General features: G+C 36.3%; 3 protein-coding genes and 1 long non-coding RNA gene across 5 annotated transcripts in view; 3 read left to right on the plus strand and 1 right to left on the minus strand.

Moving 5' to 3' along the window:
* Window positions 1–2,193: 2,193 nt before the first annotated feature.
* On the plus strand, window positions 2,194–4,507 carry LOC9306240 (ubiquitin-conjugating enzyme E2 32). Its single transcript, XM_002868101.2, has 5 exons — window positions 2,194–2,384; window positions 2,675–2,806; window positions 2,882–2,966; window positions 3,152–3,315; window positions 3,826–4,507. Exons 1-5 carry the CDS (start codon window positions 2,274–2,276, stop codon window positions 4,249–4,251), a joined length of 918 nt encoding a protein of 305 aa, XP_002868147.1. The 5' UTR covers window positions 2,194–2,273; the 3' UTR covers window positions 4,252–4,507.
* Window positions 4,508–5,039: 532 nt separating this feature from the next.
* LOC9304220 (phytochrome D) lies at window positions 5,040–9,661 on the plus strand. Its single transcript, XM_002868102.2, has 4 exons — window positions 5,040–7,531; window positions 7,616–8,423; window positions 8,522–8,812; window positions 9,138–9,661. Exons 1-4 carry the CDS (start codon window positions 5,350–5,352, stop codon window positions 9,352–9,354), a joined length of 3,498 nt encoding a protein of 1,165 aa, XP_002868148.1. The 5' UTR covers window positions 5,040–5,349; the 3' UTR covers window positions 9,355–9,661.
* Window positions 9,662–12,342: 2,681 nt separating this feature from the next.
* On the minus strand, window positions 12,343–13,868 carry LOC110226845. Of its 2 annotated transcripts, none has more exons than XR_002330747.1 (2): window positions 13,376–13,868; window positions 12,343–12,928 (listed from the first exon to the last, which is right to left on the minus strand). It is a non-coding gene; the product is annotated as an uncharacterized LOC110226845 (long non-coding RNA). The 2 variants fall into 2 exon arrangements; XR_002330748.1 differs by having other exon boundaries at window positions 13,408–13,445.
* A 2,860-nt stretch (window positions 13,869–16,728) lies between these two features.
* The window catches only part of LOC9304221 (glycine-rich cell wall structural protein), a 1,350-nt gene continuing 744 nt past the window's right edge, over window positions 16,729–17,334 (plus strand). Inside the window, exon 1 of the mRNA XM_002868103.1 lies at window positions 16,729–17,310. Coding sequence (XP_002868149.1) covers window positions 16,729–17,310 — 582 coding nt within the window. The remainder of the gene's footprint in view (window positions 17,311–17,334) is intronic.

Here is a 17,334-nt window from a genome sequence, read left to right on the forward strand (position 1 = left end):
AAATATTTTTAAAATCCACGTGTGTAATTATGTGATGACATTTCATATGTGATTATGTGATGACATTTTTTTTGGTAATCATTTTCCCAAATTTTATCCAAATAATTAGGCCTGAGATTTCGGTTAACCGTTCGGTTATCGGTTGGGTCCATTCGGTTTCGGTTCTTTCGGTTTCATTTAGTATCCAATCGGATATTTTGAAATTTCGGTTCGGTTTCGGTTTGGTTCCGGTTCTTTTGGTTTTAAAATTTAGTATCCATTCAGTTATTTTGTTTAGGATACTAGGATCGGACCCGCGGTCCACCGCAGGAGAATATTGATTTACATACGTTGATTTTAATATTGTGCATGTTTTTAATAGAACGAATCGTGTAGTGTACTTATAAATATTCCTAATAACAAATTGTAAAGAAAATATTAAATTGTTTATAATTAAATCAATCATATTATTTATGATTTACAAAATGGAATTTTGTGTTTTAGAATTCAAAAATTAGACGAATCATGGGAATTAAAGCAGTCAAAATAGGTCCAAAACCGCTGGTCGAGTCCAAATCATCTCACTATTGAGCAGATTTGGGAAAATATATTAAACCTGCAAATAAGCGGGCCACATGGATTGATTCGCAGTGGATCATCGGTTTTCATCCGCGGGTTGGCGGATCAACCCGAATGATAGTATTTATTGATAAAAATATAATTTATTCAACATGTGGTAGTTTAAAACACTTTTAATAAATGAAATTATAATATTTATAAATATAATGATATATAGATTATAATCTCTAAATTTTTTCTAATTTATTTATTTTTTTAAATTTTGGTTACTCTAAAATTATTTAAACAAAATCCACGGATAACCCCGCAAATCAGCATACATTCGCGCGACGAGTTTGTGTTTCATATATGCTACCCGCGGGTCGTGCGGACAGACTAACTACATGCCAAAATATATTTTGCCTATTGCAAAACAGGCTTAACGGGATGAATCAACTCGTTTTGACAGCTCTAATGGAAATATTATTTAGTCATACAACACAATGGAGTTTGGACATAGGAATAATAGAATATGTATCTTATTTGTTAGATGAGAGATTGAAAGGTGAAATATAATGATTAAAAAATAATTAATATTTTTCATGATTCACAAAATTTAATAAATATTTATCATCTTGTTGAATAATTCTAAAAATCATATTCAAGAAATCTTTATAATTTTAAAATTAAACTTCTTTGGTAAGCTATAAGTATGAAAATACCATAATTTCGATTTAATCTAATTAAATTAAAATTAGTTACATATATTTCATATCTATTTAATTTACATGACCAAAATATAAAAAAAAACTATTTAATTTATAAAATAGATTATACGTAATTAATGTATAATATTGTTCGGATTATGATTTTATAATTAGTTACCATAAGTACAATCAAATTTTATTTGATTTCCATAAACATTTGATTTTAGTTCGATTTTTCATTATTAATTCAAATTTATATTCCAAAATTTTTTCAAAGATCTGATTTCAGAATTTCGGGTCAATTTTCTGATTTTGACCCGACCAATTTACATTTGTACTTCTCTTTTAATAGTATAGAGATTTTCGGATATTTCGGTTATTTTTGAGTATTTTCGTATATTTTTGGATATATTTTGGTTATTTTCGAGTATTTTTACTATTTTTATATATATTTTAAATTTTTGATTATTTGATCTATAAATAACTAAATATTTTGAATATATAATTGTATTTCGGGTATTTCGGTTACCCAAAATATTTCGGTTCTGTATCGATTCAGTTACGGTTATTTCGGTTATAGAATTTAGTATCCAATTGGTTATTTTCAAATTTTCGATTCGGTTCGGTTCGATTTTTTTTTGTTTCGGTTTCGGTTCGATTAATTTGTCCAGGCCTACAAATAATGGCAAAGGAAGCTTCGTTGAAATTTTTGATGGGCTTAGTGTTTCTGGATTAAGGCCCGTTAAATACAAACAATTTTTGATAGCGGATGACGTGGCAATTTGATCGGTGATCACTTGAATAATGAAGATATTGACATTCTCTTATCGTCACTGTATGAACGGAACTGCCAATCAGCATTTTCCACGTAATCTATCTTACGATACTCTTCGTCACCGCTTGACAGCTCTAGCATTATTAACGCTACTTTTATTAATTCATAAATTGGGTGCTAAAGTTATTTCTGTTGACATTTCGACCATTCGGCGGTGGATTGGATTTTTCCAGGTCTGATCTTCGACGATAAACATGGCGGATGAGAGATTTAACAGGAAGAACCCGGCGGTGAAGAGAATTTTGCAGGAAGTTAAGGAGATGCAAGCTAATCCTTGTGATGATTTCATGTCTCTTCCCCTCGAGGTACACATTTCGAATCACGATCCATAATTCCTCCTTCTCTTTTCATGTTTTGATCTTAATCTGTAGTATTCAATGTTTCTATCTCAATTTCAATTATTCGAAATATTTCAATTTCCTTTTGATTGAGAGTCATTTGGTAGAAGATTGTGAATTGTTCCTTGATCTGTTCCAGTCTTTTTCCAATGGTAGTTTTGTGATGTTTTTTCTTTTTTGTGATGTTATTGATGTTGGTTCAATCTTGTGTTAGTCGAAATAGTTTACATTGATTTCTCGATCTGTTATAACTTCAGGAGAATATATTTGAGTGGCAATTCGCGATCCGAGGTCCAAGTGACACTGAATTTGAAGGTGGGATCTATCATGGGAGGATTCAGTTGCCTGCTGACTATCCTTTCAAACCTCCTTCATTCATGTTGTTGACGGTAAGGATTCTTTCTCTTCTTTAGCGTCTCTATTGTATTATAGGAGACTATATATCTCTCTTGTTCTTGTTTCAGCCTAGTGGTCGTTTTGAAACCAACACCAAGATTTGCCTGAGCATTTCTGATTACCATCCCGAGCATTGGCAACCTTCATGGAGTGGTAAAGTCACAAACTTTTTAGTCACCTTCTTCAACTGTCAATATCCAAACTTGTCATGAAAGCCTTAATACGGTTATGACTAATACCGAATTGAACAGTTAAAGCTTTTAGATATTATTTAAAACGAGGTTGAGTTGAGTATTATCAACAACTTTACACGTGAGTTTGTTCTTGTTTATGTGTAGTTCGGACTGCGTTGGTGGCTCTCATTGCGTTCATGCCTTCAAACCCCAATGGAGCACTAGGCTCAGTAGATTACCCAAAAGAGGAGAGACATGCACTAGCCACTAAATCACGCGAGACACCACCCAAATATGGTTCTCCTGAGCGTCAAAAACTTATTGATGAGGTAGTTCACTCTATCACCCTTGTTTCAGAGCAATGTCTGAGCTTTTCATACACTATGTACATTATTCTGATAGAGAAATATGAATCTGGCTGCATATTTGATGTGCTTTTGATTATTGAACCAATAAATTGGATGTGTGGCTATATTTTTCTATAATAAATGACATGAGGTTCTCTTGATCAGCGAATGCAGATTATTCATCGTAGATGGGTTTAGTTTACTTATGATGTGTTTGGAATGCAAAATTGTTATGCTCATTTCTCATTAGAATTATGTTAGATGCCACAATAACTATTGTTGATGATGAAGCAAAATGAACATAGAGCGAGCAAACTTAAAAAGAACACTGTTCCTGGAAATATTATTTATATTAACCAAAAGTAGTTTTAACAATCTTGTTAAATTTCGAAAGTTTGACTACTTGTTTACATATTTGACATGGGTTTAAGTATCTTATATACTCGCGCATAACTTTATTTGATCATATGCCCTTTTGATTAATTAACCCAGATACATCAATACATGCTCAGCAAGACACCTTCTGCTCCCAAACCTAATCCTCAGGAATGTAACAAAACACCCTTGGATGATTCAGACAGTCAGTCCCAAACCAAGCTGCAGGACGCTGCAACGGTTATATCAGAACCTGATACCGTGGCTGAAGAGAATGTCGTTGATCAAATCGCGGTAGAGGCAGCTCAGACCGTTCTTCCAGGAGAGAATGCAGCGGTAGAGATTGCAGACGGTGGTAGCAGAAACAGTTTGGTGAGGCGGCAGGAGCAGCAGACCTCTGTTGTCAGGACGGCTCCGAAACCGGGTGATGACAGGCTATTCACGTGGGCTGCGGTTGGACTCACAATTGCGATTGTGGTTCTCTTGCTGAAGAAGTTCGTAAGGTCAAGTGGTCATGGTGCCGTGTTTATGGACGAGTCGTGAATGCTGAACTCAAACTGGGAGATGGTCTAAAAAAGCATCAAAAGTGGAAGTGTTTATATATCATATTATATTATACCTTAGGAAATGGGGAAATAAGTAATTAATTAATTATATTATTAGGGTATGTGATAATATGTTGCATACTCGAGTTAGATTAATGTATATCAGTGTATGTGCCATCACTTGATCCATGCATTGGAACCGCTTCTAAAGCTACTTCACATAAAAAAGAAACTAACACTTGTGAATTTTTCTCTGTCAACAACTCAAAACATGTTTTATTTTCTTAAAATCCGAAACAAAGCATGGATACTTGGTACAAACATTTAAAATGTTTTTGCTGCTACACCTAAACCTATCCCAAGGTCAATTCTTGTAATTGAAACGAGGAATGTTAGTGATGCAATAATATATGGCCACGTTCGTTGGTAGAGCTTTTGGATGAAACTCTGATACTTTTATTGGTTTAAAATAAACTGTCAATAAAAATTAAAAACCATAACTAAATTATCAGCCAGTCCAACTTAAATAATGACTACTCGGCTTTCGCCTAGTCCACGTTAAACTTGGTAAAACCGTCCAATACACCACCACCCTTGGGGACACTCACGCCCATAGGCCCACATATATCGTCCCTCGTGTGCCCACTAGTCGGAATAATCCACAACCCACGTGATCTCGGTCCCTCATATAACAGACAACAAAAGTTTAATTTGGGTTAAATTGATAAATACCACAAGCTTCGGGTCTTTTTAATAGATTTCGATATATGAGGGAGTCAAATTAATAAAGAGAACAAGATCATCGTCTTCTTTAACCTTTCACCACCTCTTCTTCTTCATTTTGATTGGTTTTGGGAGCCTTAAGAAAAATTCAAATTGGTTTCCGTTTTATCATTTTACAAACAAACTTCACCGTTAAGCTATCGACAGTGATGATTCCACCTTCCCAAAAACCCTTACCATAATCTATGAGTTTCAATTTTCAGCAGAGTAAGGAAGATTTGTGAAACTTTGGTTTCGAATTTAATGATTGACGACGATCTTCTTCGTTTCTCGCTGTAATTCTTCAAAATTCCAAAACGATTAGCTAAGAAAAATGGTCTCCGGAAGCGGTAGCAAAACCAGCGGTGCAGAGGCAGCTTCGTCAGGCCATCGCGTCAATCGGAGCCGTCACACCAGCGCAGAACAAGCTCAGTCGTCAGCAAGCAAAGCCCAAAGGTCACAGAATCAGCAGCCGCAAAACCACGGCGCCGGAACAGAATCCACAAGCAAAGCAATTCAACAGTACACTGTCGACGCGAGACTTCACGCCGTCTTCGAACAATCCGGAGAGTCAGGTAAGTCGTTCGATTACTCGCAGTCTCTTAAAACGGCGCCGTACGATCCTTCCGTACCGGAGCAGCAGATCACAGCTTATCTCTCGCGAATCCAACGCGGTGGCTATACCCAGCCTTTTGGCTGCTTGATCGCCGTCGAAGAATCCACTTTCACAATCATCGGTTACAGTGAAAATGCGCGGGAAATGCTAGGGCTCATGTCTCAATCTGTACCAAGCATCAAGGAGATATCGGAGGTTCTTACGATTGGTACGGATTTGCGATCTCTCTTCAAGTCATCGAGCATCGTTCTCCTCGAACGCGCGTTCGTGGCTCGAGAGATCACGCTTCTGAATCCGATTTGGATTCACTCTAAGAACACTGGTAAACCTTTTTACGCGATTCTTCACAGGGTTGATGTTGGAATTTTGATTGATTTAGAGCCAGCTCGAACCGAGGACCCGGCGCTTTCAATCGCCGGAGCAGTCCAATCGCAGAAACTTGCGGTCCGTGCTATTTCTCATTTACAATCGTTACCTGGAGGAGACATCAAGCTTCTATGTGACACTGTTGTTGACAGTGTTAGAGATCTTACTGGCTACGACCGCGTTATGGTGTACAAGTTTCATGAAGATGAACATGGTGAAGTCGTAGCGGAGAGTAAACGGGACGATTTAGAACCTTACATTGGTCTGCATTATCCGGCTACTGATATTCCTCAGGCATCTCGGTTCTTGTTCAAGCAGAACCGTGTTAGGATGATTGTAGATTGCTATGCGTCACCAGTTCGTGTGGTCCAAGACGATAGGCTCACGCAGTCTATATGCTTGGTGGGTTCGACTTTGCGAGCTCCTCATGGCTGTCATGCTCAATACATGACTAACATGGGCTCTATTGCGTCGTTAGCCATGGCAGTTATAATAAATGGAAACGAAGAAGATGGTAACGGTGGTGTTAATACTGGAGGAAGAAACTCGATGAGGCTTTGGGGTTTAGTCGTTTGCCATCACACATCGGCTCGTTGCATACCTTTTCCTTTGAGGTACGCTTGTGAGTTTCTTATGCAGGCCTTTGGCTTACAGCTAAACATGGAGTTGCAGTTAGCCTTGCAGGTGTCTGAAAAACGCGTTCTGAGAATGCAGACACTGTTATGCGATATGCTTCTGCGTGACTCACCCACGGGGATTGTCACGCAGAGGCCTAGTATCATGGATTTAGTAAAATGTAACGGTGCGGCATTTCTTTACCAAGGAAAGTACTATTCGTTGGGTGTGGCTCCGACTGAGGCTCAGATAAATGACATTGTGGAGTGGTTGCTTGCTAACCATTCTGATTCAACCGGGTTAAGCACAGATAGTTTAGGCGATGCGGGTTATCCTCGGGCAGCTGCTTTGGGAGATGCTGTGTGCGGTATGGCAGTCGCGTGTATCACAAAAAGGGACTTCCTTTTCTGGTTCCGGTCTCATACAGAGAAAGAAATCAAATGGGGAGGGGCTAAGCACCATCCTGAGGACAAAGATGATGGTCAGCGGATGCATCCGCGTTCTTCGTTCCAGGCTTTTCTCGAAGTTGTTAAGAGCCAATGTCAGCCATGGGAAACTGCTGAAATGGACGCCATTCACTCGCTCCAGCTTATTCTAAGAGATTCTTTCAAAGAGTCTGAAGCGATGGACTCTAAAGCTTCTGCACCTGGGGGGGTTCAGCCACATGGGGATGATATGGCAGAGCAAGGGATGCAGGAGATAGGTGCAGTTGCGAGAGAGATGATTAGGCTTATTGAGACTGCGACGGTTCCTATATTTGCTGTGGACATTGATGGCTGCATCAATGGGTGGAACGCCAAGATTGCAGAGCTGACCGGTCTTTCTGTTGAAGAAGCTATGGGAAAGTCTCTGGTTCGCGATTTGATTTACAAAGAGTACAAAGAAACAGCTGATAGGCTTCTTTCTTGTGCTCTCAAAGGTTTATGCAATTCTTTAAATTTTCAATCTGTGACACACTCTAACATGCAAATTCTGATAATGTGTTTCATTTTCAATTATGCAGGGGATGAAGGCAAGAATGTGGAGGTCAAGCTGAAAACTTTTGGTCCCGAGCTACAAGGGAAAGCAGTGTTTGTGGTTGTCAACGCATGCTCAAGCAAGGACTACTTAAACAACATCGTTGGAGTCTGCTTTGTTGGACAAGATGTAACCGGTCATAAATTTGTTATGGACAAGTTCATCAACATACAAGGCGATTACAAGGCCATCATCCATAGCCCGAACCCTCTGATCCCTCCAATCTTTGCAGCGGATGAGAATACGTGCTGCATTGAGTGGAACACCGCAATGGAAAAGCTCACAGGGTGGCCTCGCAGCGAAGTGATTGGAAAATTGCTTGTTAGGGAAGTATTTGGGAGCTGTTGCAGACTAAAGGGTCCTGATGCGTTAACGAAGTTCATGATCGTTTTACATAACGCGATTGGTGGCCAAGAAACGGATAAATTCCCATTCCCGTTCTTTGACCGTGAAGGGAAATTCATTCAGGCTCTCCTGACTTTGAACAAACGGGTCAGCGTCGACGGTAAAATCATTGGGGCTTTCTGTTTTTTGCAGATACCGAGTCCCGAGCTGCAGCAAGCTCTAGAAGTCCAGAGGAGGCAGGAGAGTGAATACTTCTCAAGGAGGAAAGAGTTGGCTTACATTTTCCAATTTATAAAGAATCCATTGAGCGGATTGCGTTTCACAAATTCATTGTTGGAAGCTACGAATTTAAACGAGGATCAGAAGCAGCTTCTTGAAACTAGTGTTTCATGCGAGAAGCAGATCTCGAAGATTGTAGGAGAAATGGACGTCAAAAGCATTGAAGACGGGTGAGAGTTTTGATTTGTTTTTATACACACTTAAATTGTTCTATAAAGCCTCATTAGCACTTCTAAACAAACAATCTCTGTTTTTTTTTGCTCATCAGTTCATTTCTGCTAGAGAGGACAGAGTTCTTCATTGGCAGTGTCATAAATGCAGTGGTAAGCCAAGTCATGTTTGTGGTGAGAGAGAGAAATATTCAGCTGATCCGTAACATTCCCGCGGAGATCAAATCCATGGCTGTCTATGGTGACCAGATAAGGCTCCAACAGGTTCTGGCAGAGTTTCTGCTAAGTATTGTCCGTTATGCGCCCTTGGAAGGCTCGGTAGAGCTCCATCTATGCCCGGTTCTGAAACAAATGGCTGACGGGTTCTCCGCTATACGCTTGGAGTTCAGGTACCTTCCATCGTTCTGGTTTTGTCTCTGTCTCTCCAATTCTCTATTTAGCTAGTTGACTTAGGTCTGAGATCAAAGAGAAGAACCATAGACTTAAGCAGCGAATATATCGCTATCGCTTCAATCATCTGCTTTATGATATTTCTTTTTTGTAAATGTGACTACTGCTGCAGATAAGTTTCATTTTTTTGTTTGCTATCTGCATTGAGAAAAACTTGTGAATGATAAAATAAACACAGTCTTGACTGGGAGCGTTGTCACCGTTCAAATTTCAAAGCCTTAAGGACAGCAAACTCGCTGACTCATTTTGTCAATGTTTTGTTAGAATGGCGTGTGCAGGGGAAGGTGTGCCGCCAGAGAAAGTGCAGGACATGTTCCATAGTAGCCGATGGACAAGTCCAGAAGGATTAGGGCTAAGCGTTTGCAGAAAGATTCTGAAACTGATGAACGGAAGGGTTCAGTACATAAGGGAATTCGAACGCTCTTATTTCCTAATCGTTATTGAACTCCCGGTTCCTCTGATGATGATGATGCCATCATAGTGAGTGGCAGAAAATGTTTTGGTTTTGGGCCGGGTAGGTTTAATAGGAACTTTTGCTGCGGGGAACATGTACGAATAGTTATATAGTTGGGAACTATTTTGGTTGATTCCCTACACTGTACTGTGTATATTGTTATAGTCTCTCACTCATAGAATGTAAGAGGAGTTCTTGGATCATAATGTGTAATATCTCGATTGGAGCGTTAGAGATGTAAATAGATCTGATATTGGGGAATCAAAGTTATGCAGATCTGTTAGTTAGCAGTGTATGTCCAGATTGTCGAATAGAATATCCAGAGTTCAAGTTAGTTAATGATCAGAGCAAATGTTAAAACCAAAGTTTCAGAGTGGTCATCAGTCATAGTTTCAGAATTGTCATCTTTAAGAGCTCTCCTTAATTTTCCAATATCTTTCAATGTTCAAGTTGAGGAAACTTATTAACCTTAGGGTTCTCTGGGATATTTCTTTTATTTTGAAGCTATGGTTTCTCAAATTTCAAGCTTACGGTTTTGGTTGCGTTTGAGCCATTTTGTCAGATGTGTCGTTCCAACAAAGCAAGGATTCATTGTTTTGCATGGTCTACAAGTTACTAAAAATAGAAACTACCGTAATATTTTTTGTTTAACTGGCCTAACTTTCAGATCTTATTCTCCAATATTTTGGGTGTCTTCTTTAGAAAATGTCAAATTGTTAAAGCATTTCTCATTCTATATAGTATATATATATATAGCTGTATTAAGTTCTTGGTAATGGGCATTCATTATAGAGACCGTTTTTAAAATAATATAAGGTTTTAGTTGAGTTTTAGAAAATAACTCATGTTCCTTTCTTTGTGGTGAAAACTAATTATTTTTCTAGTTGTAATAAACTTTTATTCTTGTCGGCAATGCGACATTCATGTTTTTTTTTTTTTTTTTTTTTTAATGCGCCATTCATGTTTCTCAAGAAAACATTTAAAGTAGTTTCCCGCATCATCGTTACGAGGTAGTCCATCAATAGAGCACATGCCGAGCCCACATGATGGTGGGCTGGTGGCTTGGCAGGTCTAGGGTGATTGGCTGCAACTCCTTCCTTTCCATGGTTCGACTCCTCCTGCTGTTATCAACATTATTGTGGGAAGTCTGTCAGTTGAGCTTTAGTCCAATTGGTTTATCTGGTAGTCAAAAATGCAGGCAGTCTGACTACCCCCTGACACTTAGTCGGAAGGCATTCTAAACTCGTGATAGACAAAGTGGTAGCCCGAAGGGCCTAACCGTTAATACGGTGGACCAGTCTACTATGTAGTACTTCGATGCGTTTCTACCGGGGCCGACCGGATAGCCGATAAGATTTATCAAAAAAAAAAATAGAGCACATGCCGAATCAAGAACAAGGCATCATTGCTCCTACCTAATATCAACGTACATTTTTTGGTGATATATATGTTATAGCAGGTTAATGCGCCAAATTTACTAAGGACGTGACTAATTAAAAAAACCGACTATTGGACAACCCATACATTACATCAAGGGGGGTGTATTGGAACCAATATTTTAGAAGATTTGGTAGAATTTTCATATTTCAGTTTTTTTAGAGATTTGAGTAAGTTTTCAGGATATTTGGTGGAATTGTTATATTTTTTTATTTTTAAAAGAAAAAAAAATGATTGGTGATTTGGTAAGAATTAAGGGGTGGTTTAAGAGGGTTTATTTTTAATTTGGGATTTGGGATATGTCCCGTGAAAGGATTGTTATTGGAAACAAACATGTTTTCTTGAGGAAGAAGAAGATTTTTATAATCTTTTACATTTTCTACCAACTCAAAAATCTCAGCATCTTCACCACACACATGAAAATGAATTCAAGAGATACGCGTCCCCATACAAACAAATCCAGTTCAGAGAACAATAGAACATGTAAAAAAAAACATATTTTCATCAGTTATGAGGGAATATGAGATAGTCTCATTCTCATGACATTTCTAAAGAGGGATAAAAGGGTAAGTTAAGCACAAAACAGAATGCTTGGCATATGTCTACATCAATGTCGACCATCAAAAGATCACACACTAATTAGTTCATGCGACTCTCTGAAACCGGAATTTCAAGGATGGCTTCTTCATCTATATTTGGAATTGCAGCAAGAAATCATTGTACATATATGCAGTAGAAGATAACAAAAAGAAGAGAATCACAAACGTTTGGAAAAAATGATTTATACGCGAAGAAGAACACTAAGCTCACGTCGAGAATAGAAAAAATCTCATCAATATAAGAATGTGGCCGTCAAGAAGCTTTCTCACAGCCTCCTCAAACTCTGTATCAAACACCAACATGAGTCTAGCTCTCAAAGATCTCTCCAAATCCTAACAATAAAAATTCAGACGTCTCGGCACGAGAAACCCAGCAATCGTTTCCAAGAGTTGAAGGATGGTGACGCCGGATTAAGAGAAAGTCAACATTGATATTCCAATGGGACTCACTGAATCACACGTAAAGCAACGAGAAAGTTTTCCAGAGTAAATCAGAGCATGAAACCCCTTTCTCTAAGAATGAAGAACAGATGATGATAAGAGGGACGGTAAGAAAATTTCTGCAATTTTTTGCTGTGAACATTTTTTTTTAAAATTGAAATTCCCTCAAATTACACCTATAGAGGTGGGATTGTTTCATTCCTATTTTTCAACTAAAAAAGTATCAAAAGTCTGATACAAGAATCGGTGGTGAGACTCGTATGCGAATAGATATGGCGGCTTCACAAGCTGGCGATCGCTTCTCTCTTGTGAAGAAAAGATGGTCGAAGGTGGAAATCTGACACGATGGCGGTCGCTTCTCTCGTGTGGGATCAAATGAGGGAAAATGATGGCGGGGCGAAGTGCACCACAGAGTTGTGATAAGACTCTGATACAGCACAAGCTCTAAGCCTTGATGACTCGCTCAACAAGACATAAGAACAAAAGTTTACTAAGTAAAGGAATCCACCTAACTTAGATAAACAAACAAAGCCTAAGCTTTAGAGAAAACTCTTTATATTACTTTCAAATTTCGTGGTGTCTTTACAATGAAACAAATGAGCCTTTTTATAGCTCTTACATGGTCTAATCTACATTAAAATAAAATATTCAAAATTAAATACAAATCAATCAACATAATGGAGAATGCTTGATTGGTGGTGATGATGAGGGACAAATCGTCGGCATTGATTGAGCTTTACGTCTTGGGAGACTTGAGGACGTCTAGGTGCATTCTCAGGATTAAATAGTGGATCGAGGATTTCTAGCAAGCAATCCTCCTTGGCAATCAATGCTAATTTGATTAAGCCGAATAAGGAAAGTTTCTTTCTATTGGATTTCTCTTTGCTTCCTTTTGATATTTCGACCAAAGATGTTTTGTAAGCTTCTTCTTCATTTGGAGGATTTGAAATACCTAATTTGAATGATCCAAGTTGGATGAATGATTCGCTTTCTTTGTTTACCTCGTCAGGAAGTAGTTCAGAATGTCCTTCAGCAAGTCGTTCAGAAAGTCGTTCAGCAAGTCCATCAGGAAGTACATCAGCAAATGTGATGTCCGCATCAAAGTCCCTCAAAATCAATGTTCACTGTTTTTATTAAAAAAATTTGTTAAGTTTGAATAACAATGGATTTGATATAAGTTTAATAAATCATTGATTGAATAACAAGAGATTGCGAATGATTTTGGGTGATTTTGTATAAATTTCAAGTTCAATAACAAGGGATTTGGAAATCTATTTAAAAATCATAACTTGAATAACAGGTGATTTTAATAAAAAAAAAACTAAAGTCTTCTAAAATCCTTATTTCAATATACCCCCGCAAGTATTCGGTCTCCTAATCTTTTTTTTTTTATTATTATTTTTTGAATATCTGAAAGTTCAAGCCCGAAGGTCCTAACTCGGTCTCCTATTTAACCTAGAGACAACCCATATATTAAAGACCATTCATCAGGATCCCCATTCTCTCTCTCACACAATCGTATTCTAGAGAAATTAACATATTCACATCCGCATAACACTTCAAACACTTACTGCATTTGTGTGTTAAAGGAGGTGCTAGCTACCTTTATGTCCCCAAACTCAAGAGCATTGCTTTTCTTTTCTAAATGTTAAGGAATTCAACAATTAAGTGTCATCAGTATATGAGGAAAAAATGTAATTTTATTTTTCTCAAACATATTTACTCAACATTTGGAACCAACACGAATGAAAAGTAAAATCTTTTATTTCAATATTAAAAAATAAAAATAAAAACAACAAATTCGTTACGCCCAATCGGTAACAAACCTTTTTAGTCAGTGACTCAATAGTCAAACTAAATATTAAATTTGTCGGCATATCATAGTGATAACGATTTGTGGATGAATATAAACTGCATGATTAGTATAAAAGATCAAATGTATGTATAATAAACTCAATGGTGAAGTGGTTGAGACGCTGGGAAAAAAGAAAGAGGAATCTTAATTAATTTTACCACCTGCCTTACCCTACGTACTACTTTCAAACCATGTTGAATTTCTCGTAGATTTTTTTTTTTACAACTCATACATTGTAGAAAAATTGAAGATAAAAATTCGATAATAGCAGAAAAATAAAACTTAATTACAAAACTTGATGAATACTGTCTTTCATTAAATACTTTATCACCTTTATTGTTCTATAAATCTTAGCTTTTAACTATTATTTGGCACTGCATGTCTCATAGTCTAAATACCTTCACAGTTTTCGTGCTTTTCATCAAATAACTTTGTTCTGGTTTATAAATAATAATTTGTGAGATTTGATGGTACTTAATATAATTATTTATCTTAATACGAGTAAAACATTAATTGTGAATCATTGTGTTCATATTCGTGTGTACATGAGTCTTTAAACTCCCTGTGTAATTAATAAGATTAGCCTTAGGGGGTGTTATTGGTTTGTGATTTAAATAGAGTTTTAGTGACTTTACATGTTATTTAGAATCTATTGTTATTCAATCAAGATTTTTTAAAAGTTTGTTAAAGTTTGGTGTTATTAATTTAAGATTTGGAGAAAGTAATCTAAAATCTTCACAAATCTGGAGTTATTGGATTCATACTTTTACAAAGTCATTAAAAGTTTTGTGTTATTCAATTAAAACAAAAGAATCTATGATTGTTAATGAATTAAATTATTATGTTATTGGTTTATGACTTTCTACACTTTTCTTTACAAAATAAAGTCATGAAAAGTATCTTCAAAATAAAGAGATTGTTTGGGAAATTTTACAAGATTATAAAGTATTAATCAACAAGATTATAGAAAACTCTCGAAAATTTTCTAACAATAATTTAGAATCTTTCATTTGTTTACTTTCTATGATTTTATTAAAGTCATCAAAATTCTTTGTAAATTAGGAACCAATAACACCCCCTAAATTATGAACTATTTTTTAAATTATTTTACTCATGTGCATTATCTTTTCTAAGTAGTACAAAAATTTCTCACTTTTCACTATAATTTCTCTCGTTATCTTCTATTATTCACTCATCGTCTTCTGACGTGTACTCTCTTTTCACCTTATATTGGCTCACAATCACATATAATATACTCGACTATAAATTAGTTATCAAGATAAATTGGATCTACTTTCTCCTTCCTGTTTTTCATATATTATTCAATTTTTTTTATAAGTTGCATGATCTTTTTATTAACGTGAACATCTGAAAATCTAGAAAGATGTTTGTCATAATGTTTTTTGATCATCTTTTGGTGCGTGTAAAATTGCTTTATAAATAACAAATCTCATATATGGACTCATTCATATTCACAAATATCAGATTTCAACTCAAATATTAGATTTTATCTTGACCATTTAAAAACTACAAAATTCTCTTTTCACATATATAATTTAACTTATGATTCTGGATAGCATTCTTAATGTTTCTATTCTTAAAATGTGTAACTTACGAACTCCTAATTCTAATTTTAAAATATGTTTGTTTTTTTAAAAAAAAAAAATCCTTCTTATTTCTAAGAAAAATCTTCCATCTACCATTACTATTCCAATTTCCAAATTGCATTCTCAAATATTATTATACACAGTTTTATTATTCGATTATATTATTTTTATTTTTATTTTTGATGTTTAGGATATTCTTTTTGTTTTTCAAATCACCTTATTTTCTTCAATGTATGTTAATTTCCTTGCACTGATTAGTATTTAATTTTTCTTTTTTTAGGTATTCATTTGTTTTAAGAAAACCCACCACTTATAATTCAGAAAATATTAGTAATATAGACAAATTTCTTAACTTAACATTTTATATTATATTATAATTATAAATAATAATATGTAATCATTCCTTCTTATTTTGAGTTGGTATCATGAATTGGTGATACTTTAACATTAGCAATATATTCTCAAATTTTAATTGTGTATTTTTCAGAAATGAATTACTTTTTTATTATTTTAAGTAAAAACCTTTAAATTGGTATTTGTAAATTTTATTTTCTTTATTCTACTAAATGATTGTTGTACCATTAAAATATATGAGAAGTGTTTTTTTTTCTTATCTCTAACCATCTAAAAATATTTACTTATTATATGTTAAGATATAATTATCTAATTTTATATTTATCCAATATCTATTCAAAATTTATATATATACTTTTTCGTTTTCATATTTAATTTATTTTTTGTAAATTATTGATTATCTTTACTGAAAGATAATAATATGAAATGTGTGAACTAATTTTAGTTTAATATTTTTTATTGTAATAAATAAGATATATGAAGTCCACAAAAAAAATAAAAATATGATGATATGGATGTTGGTGTAGATACTCTAGATAGAGAGAACTCTCCAATTCTATATGTAGATGGATGAAATAAATTTGAGTTTTATAAGCTTAGATCTTGAAAAACAGTTTGGAAAACATTCAACATATTTAAATTCCTGCATAGGAAAACGTCAAAACGACATTAATCAAGGTTAACATGGTCTCTCTATCTATATATTGCAAAAAAAAAATTGTAATAAAAGTTCGAAAGACATTACATGTTATAACTCTTTCTTTTGGCTATTGACTTATTAGTCGGTGATAAAAAATCCTCTAGCTAGGCACACTAAAAATGTTTTGTTATGATTAAAGAAAACGATAGGGTTGACAAATATGATAGGATCGAAATACAATTTGAAAAAGGAACACTTGCTCAGCACTCATTAATTACCTTGAAGAAAACTGTAGCATCCTAGATTGCGAAATGAGGAACTGTATGAGAAATTCAAATTAGGCCCTCAACTAATTCTCATTAATGCTCTTTTTCGCACTTATAAATAGATTTAGTAAGTAGTAAGGTGAGTAACATATTGCACTGAACAAAGAACAACACTTTGAAAAATAAGAGTAGAAAGAAAAAAATGGGGAAAGTTTCTAAGCGATTAGGGTTTTTGGGTTTGATGCTTGTGGTTCTCATTATTGGAGTTGCGGAATGTAGGAGACTTGAGAAGGATACTTTGGGAGGTGGTGGTCTTGGAGGAGGGGGTGGTGCTGGAGGAGGATTTGGTGGTGGCAAAGGCGGTGGTGGGGGTGTTGGAGGAGGAGCCGGTGGCGGTGCTGGTGGAGGATTTGGTGGGGGTGCTGGTGGAGGCAAAGGTGGTGGTTTAGGTGGTGGTGGAGGTCAAGGTGGAGGATTTGGTGGTGGTGCTGGAGGAGGATTAGGCGGCGGAGCTGGTAGTGGTCATGGTGGTGGTGCGGGAGGAGGATTTGGGGGAGGTGCTGGAGGAGACCATGGTGGCGGTGATGGAGGAGGATTTGGCGGTGGTGCTGGAGGAGGTCACGGCGGCGGTGCTGGTGGAGGATTTGGCGGTGGTGCAGGAGGTGGAGGAGGCCATGGTAGTGGTGCTGGTGGAGGATTTGGCGGTGGTGCAGGAGGTGGAGGAGGCCATGGTACGGTGCTGGTGGAGGATTTGGCGGAGGTGCAGGAGGTGGAGGAGGCCATGGTAAGCGGTGCTGGTGGAGGATTT

Source organism: Arabidopsis lyrata, assembly GCF_000004255.2.
Source record: "Arabidopsis lyrata subsp. lyrata unplaced genomic scaffold ARALYscaffold_7, whole genome shotgun sequence".
Lineage (NCBI taxonomy): Eukaryota > Viridiplantae > Streptophyta > Magnoliopsida > Brassicales > Brassicaceae > Arabidopsis > Arabidopsis lyrata.